At 42.6% G+C, this 25,621-nt stretch overlaps 1 protein-coding gene across 2 annotated transcripts in view; it reads left to right on the forward strand.

Moving 5' to 3' along the window:
* NUP210L (nucleoporin 210 like) overlaps positions 1-25,621 on the forward strand; it is a 166,393-nt gene that overhangs the window by 14,479 nt on the left and 126,293 nt on the right. For both annotated transcript variants that reach the window (XM_010364729.2, XM_010364730.2), the window contains exons 6-12: positions 744-876; positions 2,562-2,720; positions 9,321-9,389; positions 11,250-11,356; positions 12,503-12,643; positions 16,132-16,269; positions 17,054-17,209. In XM_010364729.2, the coding sequence (XP_010363031.1) occupies positions 744-876; positions 2,562-2,720; positions 9,321-9,389; positions 11,250-11,356; positions 12,503-12,643; positions 16,132-16,269; positions 17,054-17,209 (903 nt within the window). The remainder of the gene's footprint in view (positions 1-743; positions 877-2,561; positions 2,721-9,320; positions 9,390-11,249; positions 11,357-12,502; positions 12,644-16,131; positions 16,270-17,053; positions 17,210-25,621) is intronic.

A 25,621-nucleotide genomic window follows, 5' to 3' on the forward strand; every position in this document is an offset into this window, starting at 1 on the left:
CGGCCCTAATTTCTAGTCAAGTGAAAATTTAGATGCAGGAAGAATTTGAGTGCAGAAATTTATATTTTAAAGGATTTTCCCTAATAATTTACATTTCTCACTTATACCTAATTGATAAGTACATATTAGCAGCTTGCCTTTAACTTTTTTTGAAACATTTAAATTTTTAATAGAAACAACAGTTCTCTTTTCACATCTATAGTTTTTGTTTTAAATGTGATTATAATTACAAGCACAACTTGCATAAACAGGTTTGGGAAAAAACAAATGTCTTTTGGTAAGCATTTAATTCAATGGCAAGAACCTGAGTGTGTGGACCTCCTAGAAAAGCCTACCAACCTTGCATTGGGTAAATCTTCATAAAAATCAATGTGTTCAACAGAGAGTGGAAAGTAACTTAATCTGGCAAGTCAGTTAATTGGAGGTTGGCTAAAAGAATTTCTGTGTTCTACAATTGAGTCTTACCTTTTCTCATTTCAGCATACATACCTTTTTATCTACTTTTTCTCTTTTAGAAGACTTTTCTGTTCTAAGTCTGAGTACCTTAGAAAGTTAATTAGGTATTAAGATTCATGATCACTTTTTAAGGCTAGCTGAAATTATGACTTGTGATTAGGAAAGCTTTTTAAAAAAATATTTATAAAAAATTTTAAAAGAAATTTAAAAGAAGTAAGCGTTTAACAAGAAAGACTACTGTGAGGATTCCGTCCATGGAAACTTTTTTTTTCCTCTCCCTCTTTTAGAAAGTGGCAGCAGCATTAATACGTCTGCTTGTTTTGGAGAATATATTTCTTATACCATCCCATGATATTTATCTCTTAGTAGGAACATATATTAAATACCAAGTTGCAAAAATGGTTCAAGGGAGAATGACAGGTAAGGTGATTTATTTTTTCTCCTATGACTCACATTTCCCAAATCTTTTCTGCTGACAAGATCAGCAGCTTCACATTATATGTGAAAAATACTTGGGTTTTTAGATTTTGTGGTAAAGTATTAATTGCTGTACTTAACTAATATTAGACAGAAATAGCCCCGTATGTTGAACATATTAATAGCAGAGTTAGGCTGCTTAGCTTCAGTGCCAGTAGGCATCTGAATTCTCTATTAAAACAAAAACTAGCCAGGTATGGTGGCTCTCACTTGTAATTCCAGCTACTCTGGAAGCTGAGGCAGGAAGATTGCTTGAGGCCAGGAGTTGGAGACAGCCTAGGCAACAGAGCAAGATCCCCATACCTTTTTCATTTTATTATTTTATTTTTTATTTTTGAGATGGGGGTCTCACTCTGTTGCCCAGGTTGTAGTACAGCGGCATGATCATGGCTCATTGCAACCTTGGACTCCTGTGCTCAAGTGATCCTCCCACCTCAGCCTCCTGAATAGTTGGAACTACAGGTTCCTGCCACCATATCCAGCTCTTTTTTTTTTTTTTTTTTTTAGATGGAGTCTCGCTCTGTCACCCAGGCTGGAGTGCGGTGGCATGATCTCGGCTCACTGCAACCTCCACCTCTGGGTTCAAGCAATTCTCCTGCCTCAGCCTCCCGAGTAACTGGGATTACAGGTGTGTGTCACCATGCCCAGCTAATCTTTTGTATTTTTAGTAGAGACAGGGTTTCACCATGCTGGCCAGGCTGGTCTTGAACTCCTGGCCTTGTGATCCATCTGCCTCAGCCTCCCAAAGTGCCAGGATTATAGGCAAGAGCCATCGCGCCCAGCCTCTTTTTTTTTTTTTTTTTTTTTTGGTTAGAGATCGGATCTCATTATGTTACCCAGGCTGGTCTTGAACTCCTTGTCCCAAGTGATTCTCCCACTTTGGCCTCCCTCTCAAAGGGCTGAGATTATAGGCGTGAGCTACTGTGTCAAGCTGAGACCTCATCTCTAAAAATAACTAAATAAATAAAACAACAAAAGCTTTACTAGCTTTTGAAGGGCAAGTGAAGACACTTTATCAGAAGGGACTTGAATCATCATTGCAATGATCTTTGCAAAAGTTGTTTCTTGAGAAACTCAATTCTCGACTGAAAGCTTAATATTCTATTGATAATAAAAGTTACGTTGAGCTTTCTTTTTTTTTTTTTTTTTTGAGATGGAGTCTCACTCTGTTGCCTAGGCTGGAGTGCAGTGGCACAATCTCGGCTCACTGCAACCTCTGCCTCCCAGGTTCAAGTGATTCTCCTGCCTCAGCCTCCCAAGTAGCTGGGATTACAGGAGTCCGCCACTATGCCCAGCTAATTTTTTGTATTTTTAGTAGAGACAGGGTTTCACCATGTTGGCCAGGCTGGTCTCGAACTCCTAACCTCAGGTGATCCGCCCGCCTTGGCCTCCCAGAGTGCTAGGATTACAGGCGGAGCCACCACACCGAGCCTCCAACAATATATTTTAACTCATAAACTCCACACAAATGGTTACATGTAGAAATTCATCGTAGCAGGAAAAACATTAAAGGCAGATCATACTCATTTTATGTCTGCTTCCTGTTCACTCCTTTATGATCAAGAATACATCATTATCTACTGGAATGGCTGCTGTCATTACATTTATGTATCTTTCATGTCTTACAGAGGTGAAATTTCCCCTGGAACATTATATACTGGAATTGCAAGACCATAGAGTTGCACTTAATGGGTCTCATTCTGAGAAAGTGGCTTTACTGGATGACAAAACAGCCATGGTGACTGCCTCACGACTGGGCCAGACTAATCTTGTCTTTGTCCATAAAAGTATCCTTTTGTTCAAGTTTTAGCTGCCAGTCTACACTCCTTGAGCATGCTAGACATGTTCTTTGGTAAAATAATTTAAGAATGATTATAGTACTACTACAGTGTTTTCCTATAGGTTTTATTTTTTTATTTTATTTTTTTGAGACGGAGTCTTGCTCTGTCACCGGGGCTGGAGTGCAGTGGCCGGATCTCAGCTCACTGCAAGCTCCGCCTCCTGGGTTTACGCCATTCTCCTGCCTCAGCCTCCCATGTAGCTGGGACTACAGGCGCCCGCCACCTCGCCCAGCTAGTTATTTTTTTTGTATTTTTTAGTAGAGATGGGGTTTCACCGTGTTAGCCAGGATGGTCTCGATCTCCTGACCTCGTGATCCGCCCGTCTCGGCCTCCCAAAGTGCTGGGATTACAGGCTTGAGCCACCGCGCCCGGCCCCTATAGGTTTTATTTTTAACAAAGAATTATAAGTTATTGCTGTGATAATTTCTAACAGAGTAAGTAGAGAAAAGGAGTATAGTTAGAACTTGGGATCTACTAACTTCAGTGCTTATTTGCAACCTCAATCAAATTGTAATTAGGGAAATAAAAAAACTGTAATTAGGGGAATGGGGAAAACGGAGTTTGGAAGAACATGTGAGAATTTTATTTAATTTGTTCTTTCTTATTTGTACATGATAATTGAGAAAATATGCTATTGTCTGCAGTAGATGTTTAATATTTTAAAAATTGTGTTGAGAGCAATTTTTAAAAATTCACTAAACCTGCTATGCAAGGATTGAACAAAGAAAGGTACACAGAGACCTGTAATAGTCAATGAAAACAGAAGAGAATGAAGATTTAAATTCTCAGAAAGTTGAAACATGATTTGGACTCCATCTCTCAGTGCTTTATTTGGAAATTTTTTTGAATATTTGAATCTGAAAGAAATTCATTGAGAAAATATCTATTATATTTATACTATATGCTCAACATTGTTCTAAGCTCTGGGTATACAAACTGCCATTTTGTCCAGCATAGTTAGATTTTTAAATTATTACTATTATTATTATTATTTTTTGAGACAGAGTTTCGCTCTTGTTGCCCAAGCTGGAGTGCAGTGGCGCGATCTCTGCTCACTCCTGCCTTTGCCTCCTGAGTTTAAGTTATTCTCCCGCCTCAGCCTCCTGAGCAGCTGGGATTACAGGCGCACGCCACCACGCCTGGATAATTTTTGTATTTTTAGTAGAAACGGGATTTCATCATGTTGGCCAGGCTGGTCTCGAACTCCTCACCTCAGATGATCCACCCACCTCGGCCTTCCACAGTGCTGGGATTACAGGGTGAGCCACTGTGCCTGGCCAAAAAATTATTATTTTTGTAGAGACAGGGTCTCAGTCTGTTGCCCAGGCTGGAGTGCAGTGGTGCAATCTTGGCTCACTGCAACCTGTAAACTCCCAGGCTCAAGTGATCCTCGCAGCTCAGCCTCCCAAGTAGCTGGGACCACAGGCACTTGCCACCATGCCCAGCTAATTTTTATATATTTTTTGTAGACACGAGGTCTCGCCATGTTGCCCACACTGCTCTTGAACTCCTGGACTCAAGCAATTCACCTGCCTTGGCCTCCCAAAGTGCTAGGATTCCAGGCATGAGCCACCACACCCAGCCAGATTTTTTTTTTTTTTTTAGAGATAGGGTCTCACTCTGATGCACAGGTTAGAGTGCAGAGGCATGATCATAACTCACAGTAGCCTTGAGCAATCCTCCCACCTCAGCCTTCTGAGTAGCTGGGACTATAGGCACACACCACCATGCCATACTAATTGTGTCTTTTTTTGTAGAGATGAGGTCTTGCTAGGCTGAGTAGGCTGGATGATCTCCTGGCCTTAAATGAACCTCCGAAAGTGCTTGAATTACCCGTGTGATCCACCACACCCAGTCTTTACCTAGCATAATTAGAGAAGTCCTCTCTGATGAGGCGACACTGGCACAATAAGCCATGTGGATAATTGGTGAAAGACTTCTAGGGAAAGGAAAGAGCAATGGCAAAGGTTCTGAAGTAGGAACATATTTGGCATGATTAAAGAAGAGTAAGGAAGACAGTGAAGCTAAAGTGCAGTGAATCAGGAAATAGTAGAAGTAACAGAGTAGGGGAGGGGCAGATTAGGTAGGGCCTAATAGGCTTACTCTGAATAAGAATGTCTCTACTCTGGGCACACTGTCTATAGGGTAGCCCTGCTCCGAAAGGAACAGTACTTCTGCTATTCCGCTTCAATAAAAGCTGCTAACACCAGAAAAATTCTATCAGGCTTGAGAGATATAGTATTTCTTGTATAATAGTGTTAGTTAGCTGCCTATATTATTTGTCTTACACACATTAAGGAGACTTATTGATCCAATGTTGTTTGCTTTTTAGTCATTTTAAGGTACCTAGGACATTTTTCAACAAATGCAATCATACCTACAAAATAAATTAAGTTATTCAATATTTATTGAGCCCCAACTGTGTGTCAGGCACTTCCCTGAATTTCCCAGGTGAACTTAAAGGTTCTTTTTTCCCCCCATATTTTCAGTTCATATTGTTATTTTTTCCCAAAGTATCAAATATTAAAATACATTGTGTTTGTCTATTTATATATCTTTTTAGAGGACATGGATGGTGACTATTCATGAGTCCCAGCACCTGGCATAGAATAGCTGGAGGAACTGTTCATGGAGATGGAGAATATAAGAGAAAGAGCAGTTTTAAGGAAAAAGATGATGAGTTCAGTTTTTCACATGTTAAATTAAAACATCAAAACTGTGGGATAGATATCCAAGCAGAAATTTTCATTATGCCTCTGGAGGAGAAAGATTGAGGATCCAGATAGATATTTGAAAGTTAGTTTATAGATAGGTGGTAGTTGGAGCTATTGTAGACAAAATCACCTAGGGAAATTATATAGAGTGAGAGAATTTGGCCAAAGACAAAATTGTGTAATGCTGGCTTTTAAGGTTCATATGGAAAAAGAGGACATGTAAGGAGGATCTGAAGGAATGCTTAAAAGGTAGTATTATAGAAAAACCAAGGATGAGCGCAGTGGCTCATGCCTGTAATCCCAGCACTTTGGGAGGCTGAGGCAGGTGAATCACACTGGTCAGGAGTTCGAGACCAGCCTGGTCAACATGGAGAAACCCCATCTCTACTAATAATATAAAAATCAGCAGAGTGTGGTGGTGCACGCTGTAATCCCAGCTACTCAGGAGGAACTCCTGAGGCAGGAGAATCACGTGAACCTGGGAGGCAGAAGTTGCAGTGAGCCGAGATGGCACCAGTGCACTCCAGCCTGGGCGAGAGAGTGAAACTGAGTCTCAACTAAATAAAAAAAAAAAAAAAAGAAAGAAAAATCAGAGAGAGGAGTTTCCTGATAACCAAATTAGGAATTTACAAAGAGGAGAAGATTGTTCAACAGGTCAAATCTGGTAGTGATGTCAAGATAAAGACTGAAAGGTTGTAGTAACTAGGAGGTCTTGGGTCACTTTGTCAGTAAAAACAGCTTGACTTTCACAAGGACAAAAACAAAGTGGAAGTTTGAAAAAGACACAAGGAATACTTTTTTTTTTTAATTTATTTTTATTTATTTATTTATTTTTTTTTTTTTGAGACGGAGTCTCGCTCTGTTGCCGGGGCTGGAGTGCAGTGGCCGGATCTCAGCTCACTGCAAGCTCTGCCTCCCGGGTTCACGCCATTCTCCTGCCTCAGCCTCCCGAGTAGCTGGGACTACAGGCGCCCACTACCTCGCCCGGCTAGTTTTTTGTATTTTTTTAGTAGAGACGGGGTTTCACTGGGTTAGCCAGGATGGTCTCGATCTCCTGACCTCGTGATCCGCCCGCCTCGGCCTCCCAAAGTACTGGGATTACAGGCTTGAGCCACCGCGCCCGGCCTTTTTTTTTTTTAAGATCGGAAAACCTTGAACATTCTCTTAATTAAACAGAGAAAGATGGCAGAGATAAGGGAGAAAAGAGAGCCAGTTGATGGAGCATGTGTTTTCTGAGAGGCAACAGAAAATGAGATTTGGAATGCAGATGGAAGGCTTAGATCTTATTCTGATATCAGAAGAATGAGTTGTTTTAGAGATATGTTGAGATGTTTCCTCATTTGGTAAATGAAGGGAATATTATTATTTCTGACTTTCCTTCTAGCTCTTATATTTTATGAATATTATAGTAAAGTACATATCAGAACTAAACCTAAGTTTGGCACAGAGTTACCCATAAAGTATTTAGAAGATTTGCTTTAGGCCGGGCACAGTGGCTCATGCATGTAATCCCAGCACTTTGAGAGGCTGAGACAGGAGAATTGCTTGAGTCCAGGAGTTTAAGACCAGTCTAGGCAACATAGTGAGACCCCTGTCTCTACAAAAAGTAAAAGGTTAGCCAGATGTGGTGGTGCAGGCCTATAGTCCTAGCTACTCAGAGGCCTGAAGGTAGGAGAATCGCTTGAGTCCAGGAGTTAGAGGGGCTGCAGTGAGCTGTGATTGTACCACTGCACTCAGCCTGGGTGACAGAGTGAGACCCTGTCTCAAAAAAAAAAAAAAAAAAAAAAAAAGATGGGGCCAGGTGCAGTAGCTCACACCTGTAATCCCAACACTTTGGGAGGCTGAGGCAGGTGGATCACCTGAGGTCAGGAGTTCAAGACCAGCCTGACCAACATGGCAAAGCCCTGTCTCTACTAAAAGTACAGTAATTAGCCGGGCATGGTGGTGCACACCTATAGTCCCAGCTACTTGGGAGGCTGAGGCAGGAGAATCGCTTGAACATGGGAGGCAGTGGTTGTGGTGAACCAAGATCATGCCGTTGCACTCTAACCTCGGTGACAGAGTGCAATGGCGCAATCTCAGCTCACTGCACCCTCTGCCTCCTGGGTTCAAGCAATTCTTCTGCCTCAGCCTCCTGAGTAACTGAGATTACAGGTGCCTGCCACCATGCCTGGCTAATTTTTGCATTTTTAGTAGAGACAGGGTTTCACCATGTTGGTCAGGCTGGTCTCAAACTCTTGACCTCAGGCAATCCACCCACCTCAGCCTCCCAAAGTGCTGGGACTACAGGCGTGAGCCATCGCGCCTGGCCAATTTTAAAATTATTTTAGAGTTGGGGTCTCACTATGTTGTCCAGGCAGGTCTTGAATTCCTGGGCTCAAGCAATCCTCTCATCTCAGCCTTCCAAAGTGTTGGGATTATAGGCATGGGCTACTGTGCCTGGTCTATATTAGTATATTTCAGATTGAGTGTTTTCTGTTTAGCCATGTCAGTTATGTATTTCTTTCTTTCTTGTTTTTTTTTGAGATGGAGTCTCGCTCTGTCACCCAGGCTGGAGTGCAGTGGTGCGATCTTGGCTCACTGCAATCTCTGCTTCCTGAGTTCAAGCGATTCTCCTGTCTCAGCCTCCTGAGCAGCTGGGATTACAGGCGCCTGCCACCACGCTCAGCTAATTTTTGTATTTTTAGTAGAGACAGGGTTTCACCGTGTTGGCCAGGCTGGTCTCGAACTCCTGACCTCATGATCTGCCCCCTCGACCTCCCAAAGTGCTGGGATTACAGGCGTGAGCCACCATGCCTGGCCTTTTTTTTTTTTTTTTTTTTTTTTTTTTTTTTTTTTTTGAGATGGAGTCTTGCTGTTGCCCAGGCTGGAGTGCAGTGGTGCCATCTCAGCTCATTGCAACCTCTGCCTCCCAGGTTCAAGTGGTTCTTCTGCCTCAGCCTCCCGAGTAGCTGAGATTACAGGAGTGTACCACCACACCTGCTTATTTTTGTGTTTTTAGTAGAGATGAGGTTTCACCATGTTGGCCAGGCTGGTCTTGAACTCCTGACCTCAAGTGATCCAAAGCCCTGCCTTGACCTCCCAAAGTGCTGGAATTACAGGCATGAGCCACTGTGCCTGGCCAGTTATGTGTTTCCCAGAGCGGAAGTAATTTATTCTTAGCTTTTGGATGTAGTATATTTTTGAGAACAAAGCATAGTCTTAATTAGATTCTATATAGACTGATAATGTAATAAATTTATATTTCTGCCAGGATTATCTGAAATGGTAGTGGTAGAATGAGGTATAAGTGACCCAGAAGTATCTTTGATGGCAAGCAGAGAACATTTTGGTATTAAACATTTACTGCAGATAACAGAAAATCAACTAGTAATTTTGAAACTGTCTGTGGAGTTCTAGGCATGTTGCTGGATGGCAAGTCATGCCTCTGCCTCTGCCTCCATCAACACTGTTCACCTTTCAGTCAGAAGGTCTCTTCCTCCAGAATGGAGCCACTTCGTCCTGCTTCCATACTGGGCTCCTATGTAGGTATTTATTTGGAGAAAGAGGTCTGCAGCTACATTAATATTAAAAGCACAAAGCATGATCTTTTTTCTCCCTTTCTTCCTCAAATTTGAAATTCAAGAATATCTGACTCATAAGATGACTAAGAGTCCCTCAGACTTTTTGCAGAAGTATACACAGTTAAGTTTTGACTTTCCAAAGGATAATAAAATATAGGACTTTTGTTTGTTTTCATTTGTACATTTGTTTGTTTGTTTGTTTTTCTCCTTTGGTACCTCACCTTTTCACCCAACTCTGGCTCACATGATTTCCTTAAGCAAAAATTAAGATGTTCATGTGCGATCTGTGTCTGGACTCCCAAATTGCACCATATATGTTGTAGAACCTGGATTTTTAGGTACTTTAGATCATACTTTTCAGAAAGGTGGATAGTTTAAATGATTTCACTAAAATGAGTGCATTAAAAACTATAGCATTTCTTCAACTTTCAACTTTCATTCTGGGACTTAATTTCAAATTCAACCTTACTTTGACATATTTTATCAAATTGTTCTGATTAAATGCTATCACAAGAGTGAAGCACGTTGAGAAAGATTGTGAAAAAAATATGAAAATCCATATAATACAATTTTGAGGTTAGGAAAGAAACTTTATACAAGGAAAAAAGAATCTTAATGCTCATAGGCCACATGAAACAATGAATCTGACTGAAAGAAGCTGAAATATTGCCTGACACATTAGGAATGAGCTGAAAGTATGGTTTCTTCTTGTCTACAGATATAAGTGAAAGTGTTTCTTTTTTTCGTTTGTGTTTGTTTTTGTTTGAGACAAGGTCTTGCGCTGTCACCCAGGCTGGAATGCAGTGGCATGATCTTGGCTGACTGCAACCTCTGCCTCTTGGGCTCAAGCAATCTTCACACCTTAGCATCCCAAGTAGCTGGGACTACAGGTGTGCCACTATGCCTTACTAATTTTTGTTTTCTGTAAAGATGGGATTTTGCCACATTGCCCAGGCTGGTCTCAAACTCCTGAGCTCAAGCGATCTGCTCTCCTCAGCCTCCCAAAGTGCCAGGATTACAGGTGTGAACCACCATGCCCAGCCTAAAGTGTTTCTTTATACCTGAGATGAGCTAAATTAAACCAGGATTTTTGGAACCCTAAATTATTATACAATTTTTTCTTTTTTGTCTGAGACAGTGTCTGGCTCTGTTGCCCAGGCTGGAATGCAGTGGGTATAATCACAGCCCACCGTAGCCTCCAATTCCTGGGGTCAAATGATCCTTCCACGTCAGCCTCCTGAGTAATGGAACTATAGCTGCAAGCCACCACGCTCAGCTAATTTTTAATTTTTTTGTAGAGATGGGATCTTGCCGTGTTGCCCAGGCTGGTCTCAAACTCCTGGGCTCAAGCAATTCTCTTTCCTTGGCCTCCCAAAGCGCTAGGATTACAGGCGTGAGCCACCAGGCCAAGCCTTATACAATTTGAGAGAAGGAACTAAAAGATCTACTTTGGAGAGCTGGATGCAGTGGTTCATGTCTAATTCCAGCACTTTGGGAGACTGAGGCTGGCACATCGCTTGAGTCGAGGAGTTTGAGACCAGTATGGGGCAACATGGTGAAACCCTGTCTCTACTATAAATAGAAGAATTACCCAGGCTCAGTATTCTAAGCCTAGTCCCACCTACTCAGAAGACTAAGGTGGAAGGATCGCCTGAGCCCAGGAGGTTGAGGCTGCAGTGAGTCATGATCACACCACTGTACTCCAGCATCTTGTGACAGTAAGACCCTGTTTCAAAAAACAACAACAAAAAAATCTACTTTAGACCAGTCACAGTGGCTCAGGCCTGTAATTCCAGCACTTTGGGAGGCTGAAGCTGGCAGATCTGTTGAGGACAGGAGTTTGAGACAAGCCTGGCCAACATGGCAAAACCTCATCTCTACTAAAAATACAAAAATTAGCTGAGCATGGTGACACACACCTATAATCCCAGTTACTTGGGAGGCTGAGGCACAACCATCAGTTGAACCCAGGAGGTGGAGGTTGCAGTGAGCCAAGATCGTCACTGCACTCCAGCCTGGGTGACAAAGCAAGAATCTGTCTCAGAAAGAAAAAAAAAAAAAAGAACCTACTTTGGAAATAATCTCCATCTATTAGTACATTTTGCTGTTTGAACAGCTTTATAAAGATTATATTTTTAAATTCATTGTAGAAAAATGTTAGCCTCTTCTAATATTTTTGTTTCTTGATTTGTGTATAGGTTTCACTGTCCAACCTGGAAACCGATGGAGTCTAGAGGTGGGACAGGTGTATGTCATTACAGTAGACGTCTTTGATAAAAGCGGCACAAAGGTCTATATTTCAGATGTGAGTCAGTCTTTTTTATTTTTCTGAGCTTCTTGTAGGGATAAGATACATAAGGTATGGAGTGGGCCATCTTCCTGGCTAGAAAGCCCTCTTTTTTTCTTTGATTCTAGATTTTTACCTTTGGAAAAGCAAGTGGCTAATTTATTGTTATCATTAATTCTGTTCTTCTTCTTCTTCTTCTTTTTTTTTTTTTTTGAGACGGAGTCGTGCTCTGTCGCCCAGGCTGGAGTGCAGTGGCCAGATCTCAGCTCACTGCAAGCTCCATCTCCTGGGTTTACGCCATTCTCCTGCCTCCGCCTCCCGAGTAGCTGGGACTACAGGCACCTGCCACCTCGCCCGGCTAGTTTTTTGTATTTTTTTAGTAGAGACGGGGTTTCACCATGTTAGCCAGGATGGTCTCGATCTCCTGACCTCATGATCCGCCCATCTCGGCCTCCCAAAGTGCTGGGATTACAGGCTTGAGCCACCGCGCCCAGCCTCTTTTTTTTTTTTTTTTTTTTTTAAAGAGACACAGTCTCGCTCTGTCACCCAGACTGGAGTATAGTGGTGTGATCATAGCTCACTGCAGCCTCCAACTTCTGGGCTCAAGCAATCCTCCCGCCTCAGCTGGGATTAAAGGCGTAAGCAACAATGCCCAGCTAGTTCTGTTCTTGAGGAATGCTAAATCAGAAGTAAAAGATATAATTTGGTCAGAAGTATAGAAAAGAGTTGAAATGAGTGCCAGTGATAACACTTTGGAGGGTGTCCTCATTTTACAACTTCACATCAGAGATGGTTACCAGAGTTTTGTGGTGGTGAGAGTAGTAATATGAATATCAGATGTGAAGTATTGTACTCACTTTCTAGAGTCCTTATTTTATCCTGAGAACTGTAAATGTATAAAATGTTAAAAATTACGCTAAAATTTGCGTAAGCTTTGACTCTTGCTATTCCCCATGCTTGCCGTTGATAGATCTTTCAAAAACTAGTACGATTTTAAAATTATATCTCCCCAACTTATAATTTCCATGAGGGAGAGCAAAAGTTTTGTTTTCATCTCTTTATTCCATGAATGCATAGCTACAGTTTTATAGATGCTTTGGGATTAAGATGGCTTCAGGGAAAGAACTATCTTCAGGTTTGTGTTACTGTGGGGCTGATTTTCAGAATCTCAGGATTACACACGACTTTCCTAAGGAGTACTTTGAAGAGCAACTAACTACTGTGAATGGATCTTACCATATAGTAAAAGCCCTGAAAGATGGTGCTGTGGTAATAAGTGCATCCCTGACCTCCATCATTTACCAGGTAGGAATTAAAAAGACAGTGTTTGTATTTTAACAACACTGAAGAGTCTTGGCTGACTTGTTGATTTGCAAGCAGATATATAGCATATACCACCTTTATCTTTCACAAAAATAAAGAAACAGATAAACAACACACTCATAAGTTTATTCCTCTACAAATTTTCTGTTCTAATCTATGTTATTGTACATTAAAATATCTGTATTTGTGGTCATTGTGTATATATCATTTGGGGTTTCAGGTTTCATTAAAAACATTTCTTTTTCTTTCTCCTTCCTTCCTTCTTTTCTTTCTTTTCCTTCTTTTTCTTTTCTTTTCTTTTTCTGAGAGAGCGCCTCATTTCATCAGCCAGGCTGGAGTACAGTGGTGCAATCATGGCTCACTGCAGCCTGGACCTCCTAGGCTCAAGCAATCCTCCCACCCTGACCTCCTAAGTAGCTGGGACTACAGGCACATGCAACCACACCTGGCTAATTTTTGTTTTTGTTTATTTTTTTGAGGCAGAGTCTCACTCTGTTGCCCAGGCTGGAGTGCAGAGGCATGGTCTTGGCTCACTGCAACCTCGGCTTCCTGGGTTCAAGCGATTCTCCTGCCTCAGCCTCCTGTGTAGCTGGGGTTACAGGCATCCACCACCATGCCCGGCAAATTTTTGTATTTTTAGTAGAGACAGGGTTTCACCATGTTGGCCAGGCTGGCCTTGAGCTCCTGACCTCAAGTGATCCACCCACCTCAGCTTCCCAAAGTGTTGGGATTACAGGCGTGAGCCACCACAACCAGCCACACCTGGCTAATTTTTTTTTTTTTTTTTTTGAGACGGAGTCTCGCTGTGTTGCCCAGGCTGGAGTGCAGTGGCCGGATCTCAGCTCACTGCAAGCTCCGCCTCCCGGGTTTACGCCATTCTCCTGCCTCAGCCTCCCGAGTAGCCGGGACTACAGGCGCCCGCCACCTTGCCCGGCTAGTTTTTTGTATTTTTTTTTTGTAGAGACGGGGTTTCACCATGTTAGCCAGGATGGTCTCTATCTCCTGACTTCGTGATCCGCCCGTCTCGGCCTCCCAAAGTGCTGGGATTACAGGCTTGAGCCACCGCGCCCAGCCTAATTTTTTAAATTTTTGTAAAGAAGGCATTTCACTGTGTGGCGCAAGCTGGTCTTGAACTCCTAGGCTCAAGTGATCCTCCCATGTCATTCTCCCAAAGTGCTGGGATTATAGGTGTGAACCACTACATCCAGCCATAATGTATTTCATATGCACATTTCCATGTGTCATCAGGTCCACATAGGGTACTTTATTTTTCTTTTTTTGGAGACAAGTCTCACTCTATCAACCAGGCTGGAGTGCAATGGCATCATCATAGCTCACCTGCAGCCTCGACCTCCTGGGCTCCAGTGATCCTCCTGCCTCAGCCTTCCAAGTAGCTGGGACTACAGGCATGTGCCACCACACCCAGCTAATTTTTGTATTTTTTGTAGAGACAGGTTCTTGCTATGTTGCCCACAATGGTCTCAAACTCCTAGGCTCAAGTGATCCTCCTGCCTTGGCCTCCCAAAGTGTTGGGATTACAGGTGTGAGCCACCACTACCAGGTGCATAAAGTACTATTAATTCTAAAAATCCAAAGGTTTAATATGCCAATTTAGTTACCCATGCCCCAAATATTGAACTATTGCATTGTTTCCACTTTTTTTTACTATTGTAAATGGCATAACTGAGTATCTTTGTACATTTTTTTTTCCTTTTGGATAATTTCCATACTGTGTAACAACAGAAATGGAGTTATTGGGTAAAGGGATAGGGAATGAATCTGTTTCTAATGCCTCCAAAACACGTAAGTATCCTGATTTTTAGTAGCCTGTCAAACCTGCTTTCCTCTCCCAAACCTACGTTTTCTTCAATGCTCCCTCCTTTCAGTTTAGACAAAATCCGAAGTCGCCCTTGACTCTCCCTTCTCCCTCAGCTTCTGTATTCAATACATTATTAAGCGCCACGTCAATTCTTCTAAATGCCTGTCAAATCTTTTTTGTTTGTTTGTTTGTTTGTTTACCATCCCCATTGTGCTCTCTCTCTCTCTTTTTTTTTTTTTCCTTTTGAGACAGAGTCTCACTCTGTTGCCCGGGCTGGAGTGCAGTGGCGCGATCTCAGCTCACTGCAACCTCCACCTCTTGGGTTCAAGCGATTCTCCTGCCTCAGCCTCCCAAGTAACTAGGACTACAAGCACATGCCACCACGCCCAGCTAATTTTTGTATTTTTTTAGTAGAGACGGAGTTTCACCATGTTGGCCAGGCTGGTCTGGAACTCCTGACCTTGTGATCCGCCCACCTCGGCCTTCCAAAATGCTAGGATTACAGGCGTGAGCCACGGCGCCCAGCCTCTCTCTCTCCTTTTTTCTTTTAATTGAGACAGAGTCTCATTCTGTCACCCAGGCTGGAGTGCAATGGCGTGATCTCAGCTCACTGCAACCTCCACCTCCCAAGTTCAAGCGATTCTCCTGCCCGAGCCTCCCAAGTAGCTGGAGTTACAGGCATGCACCACATGCCTGGCTAATTTTTTGTATTTTTAGTAGAGATGGGGTTTCACCATGTTGGCCAGGCTGGTTTTGAACTCCTGACCTCAGGTGATCCACCCACCTCATCCTCCCAGTGATGGGATTACAGACATGAACCACCTCGCCTGGCCAGCCCTGTAGAACCTTATACAAAAAGGTGGCCCTCTATATATGGGTGAGTTTTGCTTGTTTTTAAGTATGAGGAGAATTTCTTACCTTAGCACCTTTTTTTTTTTTTTTTTTTTTTTTTGAGACGGAGTCTTGCTCTGTCGCCCGGGCTGGAGTGCAGTGGCCGGATCTCAGCTCACTGCAAGCTCCGCCTCCCGGGTTCACGCCATTCTCCTGCCTCAGCCTCCCCAGTAGCTGGGACTACAGGCGCCAGCCACCTCGCCCGGCTAGCTTTTTGTATTTTTCAGTAGAGACGGGGTTTCACCGTGTTAGCCAGGATGGTCTCAAACTCCTGACCTCGTGATCCGCCCGTCTCGGCCTCCCAAAGTGCTGGGATTACAGGCTTGAGCCACCGCGCCCGGCCACCTTAGCACCTTTAAATGTTGTCTTTTTCTTCTGAATAGCTGATAGCATCCCTTGGCCTTTACAGTTTATGGATGTCCAGGGGTCTTTCTTCTGAAAGTATGATTTCCCTTCCTATGTTGATTTTTTTTTTAAAACTTCTTTTATTTCAGGGAATTTTAAGCTATTTTCCCTGATTGTGATAATTAGTTTAGGTCTAGCAAAACCCTTTTCATTATTATTTCATTTTCATTATTATTGAACCATAGTAGCTATGCTTATTTAATGAAGATAAATATTTATTTCTTTATTTCTTTTATAGATAGAAACTGGTTAATTTATGAGCATACCATTTTGTTGACGTTTTGAGTATATGAATGTATATTATAAGAACAGTCCTTACAAAATATATTTTGCTCCTTTTTTCCTGCTCTTATAGAATAAAGATATTCAGCCTATAAAATTTCTAATCAAACACCAACAAGAAGTGAAGATTTATTTTCCCATCATGCTTACACCCAAATTTCTGGCATTTCCTCACCATCCTATGGGAAAGTTATATCATTATAAAGTACAGGTATGGTGTCCTATAAGGCTTCACAACGAGATAAGCTGGTTTCTCTAATAGCTTAATTTATTGAAATTTGATTAATGTTACATTTATTTCTTCCCAATCCTAAGAGTATAACTTGGGTTTTGGTGACAACCAGAATTATACTCTTGAAAAATGTCATCTGTAACAAGACTTGGTTATGGATGCTTTCTCTCTTCCCAGTATCCTTTCCTTGTGAGTTTTATAAAGTTCTGTTGTATCTTTTTTTGACATTTTGTGACACTACCATTACTTTGCCTCCCTTTAGTATTTCTCTTGCCTGTTAAGGTACTTTACTATAGTGTCACAGTTTCTTTTCTTTTTTTCTTTTTTTTTTTTCTGAGACAGAGTTTTGCTCTTGTTGCCCAGGCTGGAGTGTAATGGCGCCATCTCGGCTCACTGCAACCTCCGCCTCCCAGGTTCAAATGATTCTCCTGCCTAAGCCTCCAGGGTAGCTGGGCTTACAGGCACGTGCCACCACTCCCGGCCAATTTTGTATTTTTAGTAGAGATAGGGTTTCACCACATTGGCCAGGCTGGTCTCGAACTCCTGATGTCAGGTGATCCACCCACCTTGGCCTTCCAAAGTGCTAGGATTACAGTTGTGAGGCACTGCGCCCAACCTAGTGTCACAGTTTCTAATGTGTCCAAAAATAACTTATTACATTATGTTATTATTTGTAAGCTTTATTGCACCAGTCAAGTTTTATATTTTCACTTAAATTTCATTTTCTTCTGATTGTAATTGAATGTAATGTGCGTTTTCACAGGTAGAGGGTGGCAGTGGCAACTTCACCTGGACTTCTTCTAATGAAACAGTGGTCATAGTAACCACTAAAGGAGTAGTGACTGCAGGTCAGGTCAGGGGGAATAGTACTGTTTTGGCCCGAGATGTACAAAATCCCTTTCGATATGGAGAAATTAAGGTAAACGACTCTCCAGATAGTCTTCTTCTTATCCCTACAACACTACTGTCTAAATTTAAGTAATTAACACACTTTAAAAAAATAGCCCAACATGGCTATTTAAAAATATTACTCACATTCAGTCTAGAAATACTTTTTTTTTTGGAGACAGAGTCTCTCTCTGTTTCCCAGGCTGCAGTGCAGTGGCAAGATCTCAGCTCACTCACTGCAGCCTCTGCCTCCCAGGTTCAAGTAATTCTCCTGCCTCAGCCTCCTGAGTAGCTGGGATTACAGGTGCCCACTACCACACCTGGCTAATTTTTGTATTTTTAGTAGAGGTGGGGTTTCTCCATGTTGGCCAGGCTGGTCTTGAACTCCTGATCTCAGGTGATCTGCCTGCCTTGGCCTCCCAAAGTGCTGGGATTACAGGCGTGAGCCACTGCACCCAGCCAGAAATATATATGTTTAAAATATTTCTGTAACTAGGTTGAATCTTGTTTCACTTAATAGTCACTTATTTAACATCTATGTTTGTTTCCTCATAGGATGATGTTAGTATCCACCTCAAAGGTTATTATCAGAATTACTGAAAAATGTTTTTAACTGGAGAATTTTGGCAAAAAAATGATGAAATGCATTCTGTATTTATTATACTAATTATAAAAACACATGTAAAACTGAAAATAGTAATAGGTAACATTTTGAGCATTTGTTACAGTGCTCTGCATGTTCAGAGAAACTTCCCTTGTAATGAACTATAGAAATGATCACTGGAAGTATAGTCTTTGTTGTCAAGATTAAATGAGATAGTGTTTACTCCAGTGCTTAGCATATATTTAATATTTAACGTTAACTTTTTTGTTATAGTTATACATATGATTTTTAAATGGTCTTTATAGTAACTTTATCTCTAGTGTCGTATTTCGGTTTGTCAATCTGTTTCTAAAAGATCGAAAACTCTTTTTTAGTATATTATGTAACCATTTTCCTATTTTTCTCCTTTATTTTTTCTTTTTTTGAGACTGAGTCTTGCTCTGTTGCCCAGGCTGGAGGGCAATGGCATGATCATAGCTACTGCAGCCTCAAACTCCTAGACTCAAGCAGTCCTCCCACCTTGGGCTCCCAGGTAGCTAGGACTACAGATATGCACCACTCCAAACAGTTAATTTATTATTTTTGTAGAGACAGGGTCTCACTGTGTTGCCCAGGCTGGTCCCAAACTCCTGGCCTCAAGTGATCCTCCTGCCTTGGCCTTCCAAAGTGCAAGGATTACAGGTGTGAGCCACTGTACCCAGCCCCATTTTTTTTTTTCCTGAGATGGAGTCTCACTCTGTCACCCACGCTGGAGTGCAGTGGCGTGATCTCAGCTCACTGCAACCTCTGCCTTTCAGGTTCAAGCAATTCTCCTGCCTCAGCCTCCTGAGTAGCTGGGACTACAGGTACCCGCCATCACACCCAACTAATTTTTTTTTTTTTTTTTTTTTTTTTTGAGATGGAGTCTTGCACTGTTGACCAGGCTGGAGTGCAGTGGCGCGATTCTCGGCTCACTGCAAGCTCCGCCTCCTGGGTTCACGCCATTCTTCTGCCTTAGCTTCCCAAGTTGCTGTGACTACAGGTGCCCGCCACCATGCCCGGCCAATTTTTTGTATTTTTAGTAGAGATGGGGTTTCACCATGCTAGCCAGGCTGGTCTCGATCTCCTGACCTCGTGATCCACCCGCCTCGGCCTCCCAAAGTGCTGGGATTACAGGCGTGAGCCACTGCACCCGGCCTAATTTTTTGTGTTTTCAGTAGAGACAGGGTTTCACCATTATGGCCAGGCTGGTCTCGAACTCCTGACCTCAAGTGATCTGCCCACCTCGGCCTTCCAAAGTGGTGGGATTACAGGCATGAGCCACCTTGCCCAGCCCCAGCCCCATTTTTAATATATGTTGCTGTTCTCTATAGGATTTAACAGTTTGCCATCACTCAGTGAACATTTATTATCTCGTAGGTATTATTGGACATCCAGGGATACATAACACATAATCCCTATCTTAAAGTATTTAAAGTCTAGCTAGGAAGACATATTGACATGAAAAAAGTTAAATAACATTTTAAGAAAATGATATGTGAGATATTTTAAAGCCCTGTATGACTGAGAACTACTTGAATTGTACAGTAAGTGCTATTAGTAAAAGAGAAATCCTTGTGTATGGGACTCTCAGAGACTATTGTGAAAGAGGTGGGAACTTGAACAAGACTTTTGGAGGATGGAATAAAAGTAAGGCCCGAGGGTCAAATTTAGAGTGCTTCCTTATTTGGTAAATAAATTTTTATCAGAATACAGCTACTCTCATTCATTTACATATTGTCTGGGACTGCTTTCAAGCCACCAGCTGCTGAGTTAGTAGTTACCACGGAGACTGTGTAGCCTGAATAAGTCTGAAATGTTTACTATCTAGCTCTTTACAGAAAGCTTTGCCAATCCTTGCTGTAGACAATGGGGAACCAATACAGGCTTTTAACAGGTCAATGGTATGGTAAGGTCTCTGTTCTGAAAGATATCTAATTATTTTTATAGTCAGGCAATAACAACCATAATACTAAAAAACAAAAGATACTTGCTGGTGCTATAGACTAGTAGATTAGAATGGATTGAAGGGAGAAAGTGAAGACAAAAACTTCAGTTAAGCTTGAACTGGTGAAATGGTATTAAGAATAGCTGGAAATGGACAAAATGAGACTCTTTTTTAACAGGTAAACTCAATCAGATTTGATGCCTACTTGAGCAGGGAAGAGTGAAACATTTAAAGCCACAGAGATGATGTGGAGGTTTCTCACTTTGCCAGCGGGGTGGATAGAAAATGCAAGAGGCTAGGAGTGGTGGCTCACACCTGTAATCCCAACACCTTTGGGAGGCCAAGGCAGGAGGATGGCTTGAAGCCAGGAGTTTGAGACCAGCCTAGACAACAAAGCAAGACCCCCATCTCTTAAAAAAAATAAATAACCAGGCGTAGTGGCACGTGCTTGTAGTCCTAGCTACTGAGACAGGAGGATCACTTGAGGCCAGGAATTTTGAGGTTGCGGTGAACTATGATCACACCTCTGCACTCTAGCCTAGGTAAGAGTGAGACCCTGTCTTTAAAAAAAGAAAAGAGGCTGGGCGCGGTGGCTCACGCCTGTAATCCCAGCACTTTGGGAGGCCGAGGCAGGCGGATCACGAGGTCAGGAGATCGAGACCATCCTGGCCAACACGGTGAAACCCCGTCTCTACTAAAAATACAAAAAATTAGCCAGGCCTGGTGGCAGGCGCCTGTAGTCTCAGCTACTTGGAGGCTGAGGCAGGAGAATGGCGTGAACCCGGGAGGTGGAGCTTGCAGTGAGCCAAGATTGCGCCACTGCACTCCAGCCTGGGCGACAGAGCGAGACTCCATCTCAAAAAAAAAAAAAAGAAAAGAAAAGTAAAAAAAGAAAAGAAAATACAAAAAAATGGAAAAGATGATGAATTTAGTTTTGGATACATTTAGTGTAAATTCACCTATGGAGCATCCAAGTGGATGCTTTTAATTGGAAATAGGGGTCTGAAGTTCAACTGAAAGATTAGGGCTGGAGAGTTTGCATATGGTTAGTCACTGAAGCTTTGGGACTGGGTAAGGTTTCCCAGGAAGAACATATGGATCCTGTGTAATGTAAATATCACTTTAAGAAACATAGGCAGAGGAGGAGGAACTAGCAGAAGAAACACAGAAAGTGGCAAAAATGACAAAATAAAAGATACTTTATTTTATTTATTAATTTTTGAGATGGGATTTTTCTTGCCCAGGCTCAGTGCAGTGGCACGATCGTGGCCTACTCCAGCCTTGACCTCAAGCAGTCCTCCCACCTCAGCCTTCCAAGTAGCTGGGACTACAGGCGTGTACCACTATGCCTGGCTAATTTTTTTTTTTTTTTTTGAGACAGAGTCTTGCTCTGTTGCCCAGGCTGGAGTTCAGTGGTACGATCTCGGCTCATTGCAACCTCCGCCTCCCGAGTTCAAGCAATTCTCCTGCCTCAGCCTCCCCAGTTGCTGGGATTATAGGCACCCGCCACCATGCCCAGGTAATTTTTGTACTTTTAGTAGAGACGGGATTTCACCATATTAGCCAGGCTGATCTTGAACTCCTGATCTCAGGTGATCTGCCCGCCTTGGTCTCCCAAAGTGCTGGGATTACAGGTGTGAACCACCACACCCGGTCTAATTTTTTATTTTTGTTTTTGTAGAGATGGGGTCTTGCTGTGTTGCCCAGGCTGGTCTCAAATTCCAGAACTCAAGGGATCCTCCTGCCTTGGCCTCCCAAAGTGCTGGGATTACAAGCATGAGCCACCACACCCAGCCAAAACATATTTTTAAAAGATATCAAGAAAGAGGAAGTGCTCTAAGTCAAAGGTCGGCAAACTTTTTCTGTAAAGGGCCAAATAGTGAATACATTAGTCTTTTGTTTTGTTTTTTTGTTGTTGTTGTTTTTGAGATGGAGTCTGTCGCCCAGGCTGGAGTGCAGTGGCACCATCTTGGCTCATTGCAAACTCCACTTCCTGGGTTCAATGGCGCCATCTTGGCCAACTGCAAGCTCTGCCTTCAGGGTTCATGCCATTCTCCTGCCTCAGCCTCCTGAGTAGCTGAGACTACAGGCACCTGCCACCACGCCCCACTAATTTTTTTGTATTTTTAGTAGAGATGGGGTTTCAGTGTTAGCCAGGATGGTCTGGATCTCCTGACCTCCTGATCCACCTGCCTTGGCCTCCCAAAGTGCTGGGATTACAGGTGTGAGCCACTGTGCCCAGCCCCCCTTTTTTTTTTTGACATGGAGTCTTGCTCTGTTGTCCAGGCTGGAGTGCAGTGGTGCGATCTCAGCTCACTGCAAACTCTGCCTCCCAGGTTCAAGCGATTCTCCTGCTTCAGCCTCCTGAGTAGCTAGGCACGTGCCACCATGCCTGGCTAGGTTTTATAGGCACGTGCCACCATGCCTGGCTAATTTTTGTATTTTTAGTAGAGACGGGGTTTCACCATATTGGCCAGGCTGGTCTCGAACTCCTGACCTCGTGGTCTGCCTGCCTCGGCCTCCCAGAGTGCTGGGATTACAGGAATGAGCCACCACGCCCGGCCTAATACATTGGTCTTTACAGGCCACATATAGTCACTATCTCATATTCTTTTTTGTGGTTGTTGTTTTATTTTACAACTTTTAAAAATGTAAAAACTGTTCTTAGCTCATTGTACAAAAACAGGTTGTATACAGGCCATAGTTTGCCAGACTCCTCCTATATGGAGTTAGATGCTTTAAAGAGATCAATAAATTTAAAAATGTAGAGTGACATGTTTAGCACCTTGTGTGTGTGTATATAGAAGAGACCTGTACCATTACATTATGTATAACAGTGAATAACATATATATAGAATGTGTTTATATATGTTCATGTTTATGTAAATATTTAAGGAATGATTTCTTCTAAGTCTTTTTCTTAACATTTTAAAATTATGTATATATATATATATGTGTGTGTGTGTGTGTGTGTGTGTATATATATATATATATATATTTTAAGGCAGGGTTTCTCTCCCATCACCCAGGCTGGAGTGCAGTGGTACATTCTCAGCTCATTACAACCTCCATTTCCTGGGCTCAAGCAATCCTCCTGCCTCAGCCTCCCAAGTAGCTGAGACTACAGGCGTGCACCACCATGCCCAGCTAATTTTTGTATTTTTAATAGAGACAGGGTTTTCCATGTTGGCCAGGCTGGCCTCGCACTCCTGACCTCAGGTGATCCACCTGCTTCAACCCCCCAAAGTGCTGGGATTATAGCCATGAGCCACTGTGCCTGTTTTTTTTTTTTTTTTTTCGGACAGGGTCTCTGTTGCCCATGCTGGAGTGCAGTGGTACAACCTCAGCTCACTGCAACCTCTGCCTCCCGGTCTCATCCCATCCTCCCACCTGAGCTTTTCAAGTAGCTGGGACTACAGATGTATACCACCACACTCAGCTAATTTTTAAACTTTTTTAAAAAATATAGGGAGACAGGGTCTCCCTATATTGCCCAGGCTGGTATTGAACTCCTGGGCTCAAGCGATCTTCCTGCCTTGGCCTCCCAAAGTGCTGTAATTTTTAATCTTTAGGTGTACATGTAGGTGTTTATATTTATGGGATACATGAGATATTTTGATATGGTCATACAATGCATAATAGTCACATCAGGGTAAACGGAGTATCCATCACATCACCTCAAGAATTTATCCTTTCTTTGTGTTACAAACATTCCAGTTATACTCTTTTAGTTATTTTAGCAATTTTTTTTGGAGACAAGTTCTTGCTCTGTCACCCAGGCTTGAATGCAGTGGCAGGAACATGGCTCACTGCAGCCTTGGCCTCCAGGGCTCAAGCAGTCCTCCCACCTCAGCCTCCCAAAGTGTTAGGATTACAGGAGTGAGCAACCGTGTCTGGCCATTAATGATCTTTTAAAAAATGTGTTGTTGAGGCCAGGCGCAGTGACTCACGCCTGTAATCCCAGCACTTTGAGAGACCAAGGCAGGCGGATCACAAGGTCAAGAGATTGAGACCATCCTGGCCAACATGGTGAAACTCCTTCTCTACTAAAAATACAAAAAATTAGTCGGGCATGGTGGTGCGCACCTGTAGTCCCAGCTACTCGGGAGGTTGAGGCAGGAGAATTGCTTGAACCTGGGAGTCAGAGGTTGCAGTGAGCTGAGGTCGTGCCATTGCACTCCAGCCTGGGCAACAGAGTGAGACTCCGTCTGAAAAAACAAAACAAAACAAAAAATACCGTGTTGTTGAGTTTGGTTTGCTAATATTTTGTGAAGAGTTTTTCTATCAATGTTCATCAGGGATATTGGCCTGTAGTTTTGTTTGTTTGTTTGTTTTTTGATGTCTTTGTCTGGTGTTTGTATCAGGGTAATACTGGCCTCATAGAATGCGTTTGGAAGTATTCTCTTCTCCTTTATTTTTCAAAATACTTTGAGTAGGATTAGAATTGGTTCTTCTTTAAATGTTTGGTAAAATTTAGCCGTGAATTCATCAAGTCCTGGGCTTTGCTTTGCTGGGAGACTTTTATTACAGCTTCGATCTCATTACTTGTTATTAGTCTTTTCAGGCTTTGGATTTCTTCATAGTTCAATCTTGGTAGGTTGTATATGTCTAGGAATTTATCCATTTCTTCTAGGTTTTCCAATTTATTGGCATATAATTGCTCATAGTAGCCCCTAATGATCCTTTGAATTTCTGTGGTATTGGTTGTATTATCTGCTTTTTATCTCAGATTTTACTTTTATTGTTTATTATTTGCTTATTTTATTTAGTTATCTAATTTTTGAGACTGAGTCTCACTCTGTCGCCCAGGCTGGAATGCAATGGTGCAATCTCGGCTCACTGCAACCTCTGCCTCCCGGGTTCAAGTGATTCTTATGCCTCAGCCTCCTGAGTAGCTGGGATTGTAGATGCCTGCCACCACACCTGGCTACTTTTTGTATTTTGAATAGAGATGGGGTTTCACCATGTTGGCCAGGCTAGTCTCAAACTCCTAACCTCAGGTGATCTCTCAGCCTCAGCCTCCCAAAGTGGTGGGATTACAGGCATGAGCCACCGCACCCAACCAGATTTTACTTATTTGGGTCATCTCTCTTTTTATTTTTTTGTCTGGCTAAAGGTTTGCCGATTTTGTTTATCTTTGCAAAAAACCAACTCTTCATTTTGCTGCTCTTTTGTATTTTTTAAAATTTCATTTATTTCTGCTCTGATCTTTATTATTTCTTCTACTAATTTTGGCTTTGGTTTGCTCTTGCTTTTGTAGTTTTTTTTTTTTTTTTTTTTTTTCAGGCAAGGTCTTGCTCTTTTTCCCAGGCTGGAGTGCAGTGGCGAGATCACAGCTCACTGCAGCCACTACCTCCTAGGCCCAAGTGATCTTCCCGCCTCAGCTTCCCAAGTAGCTGGGAATACAGGTGAATACTACCATGCCCCCCTAATTTTTGTGTTTTTTATAGAGACAAGGTTTCACCATATTGTTCAGGCAGATCTTGAATTCCTGGACTCAAGCAATCCACCTGCCTCAGCCTCCAAAAGTATTGGGATTACGGGCATGAACCACTGTGTACAGCCAACTTTTCCAGTTCTTCAAGATACTTTGGCCGGGTGCGGTGGCTCACATCTGTAATCCCAGCACCTTGGGAGGCCAAGGCAGGTGGATCACAAGGTCAAGAGATTGAGACCATCCTGACCAACGTGGTGAAACCTTGTCTCTATAAAAATACAAAAATTAGCCAGGCATGGTGGCATGTGCCTGTAATCCCAGCTACTCAGGAGGCTGAGGCAGGAGAATTGCTTAAACCCAGGGGGCGGAGGTTGCAGTGAGCTGAGATCGCACCACAGCACTCCGGCCTGGCAACAGAACAAGACCGTGTCAAAAA

This window comes from Rhinopithecus roxellana, chromosome 8, assembly GCF_007565055.1.
Source record: "Rhinopithecus roxellana isolate Shanxi Qingling chromosome 8, ASM756505v1, whole genome shotgun sequence".
NCBI lineage: Eukaryota > Metazoa > Chordata > Mammalia > Primates > Cercopithecidae > Rhinopithecus > Rhinopithecus roxellana.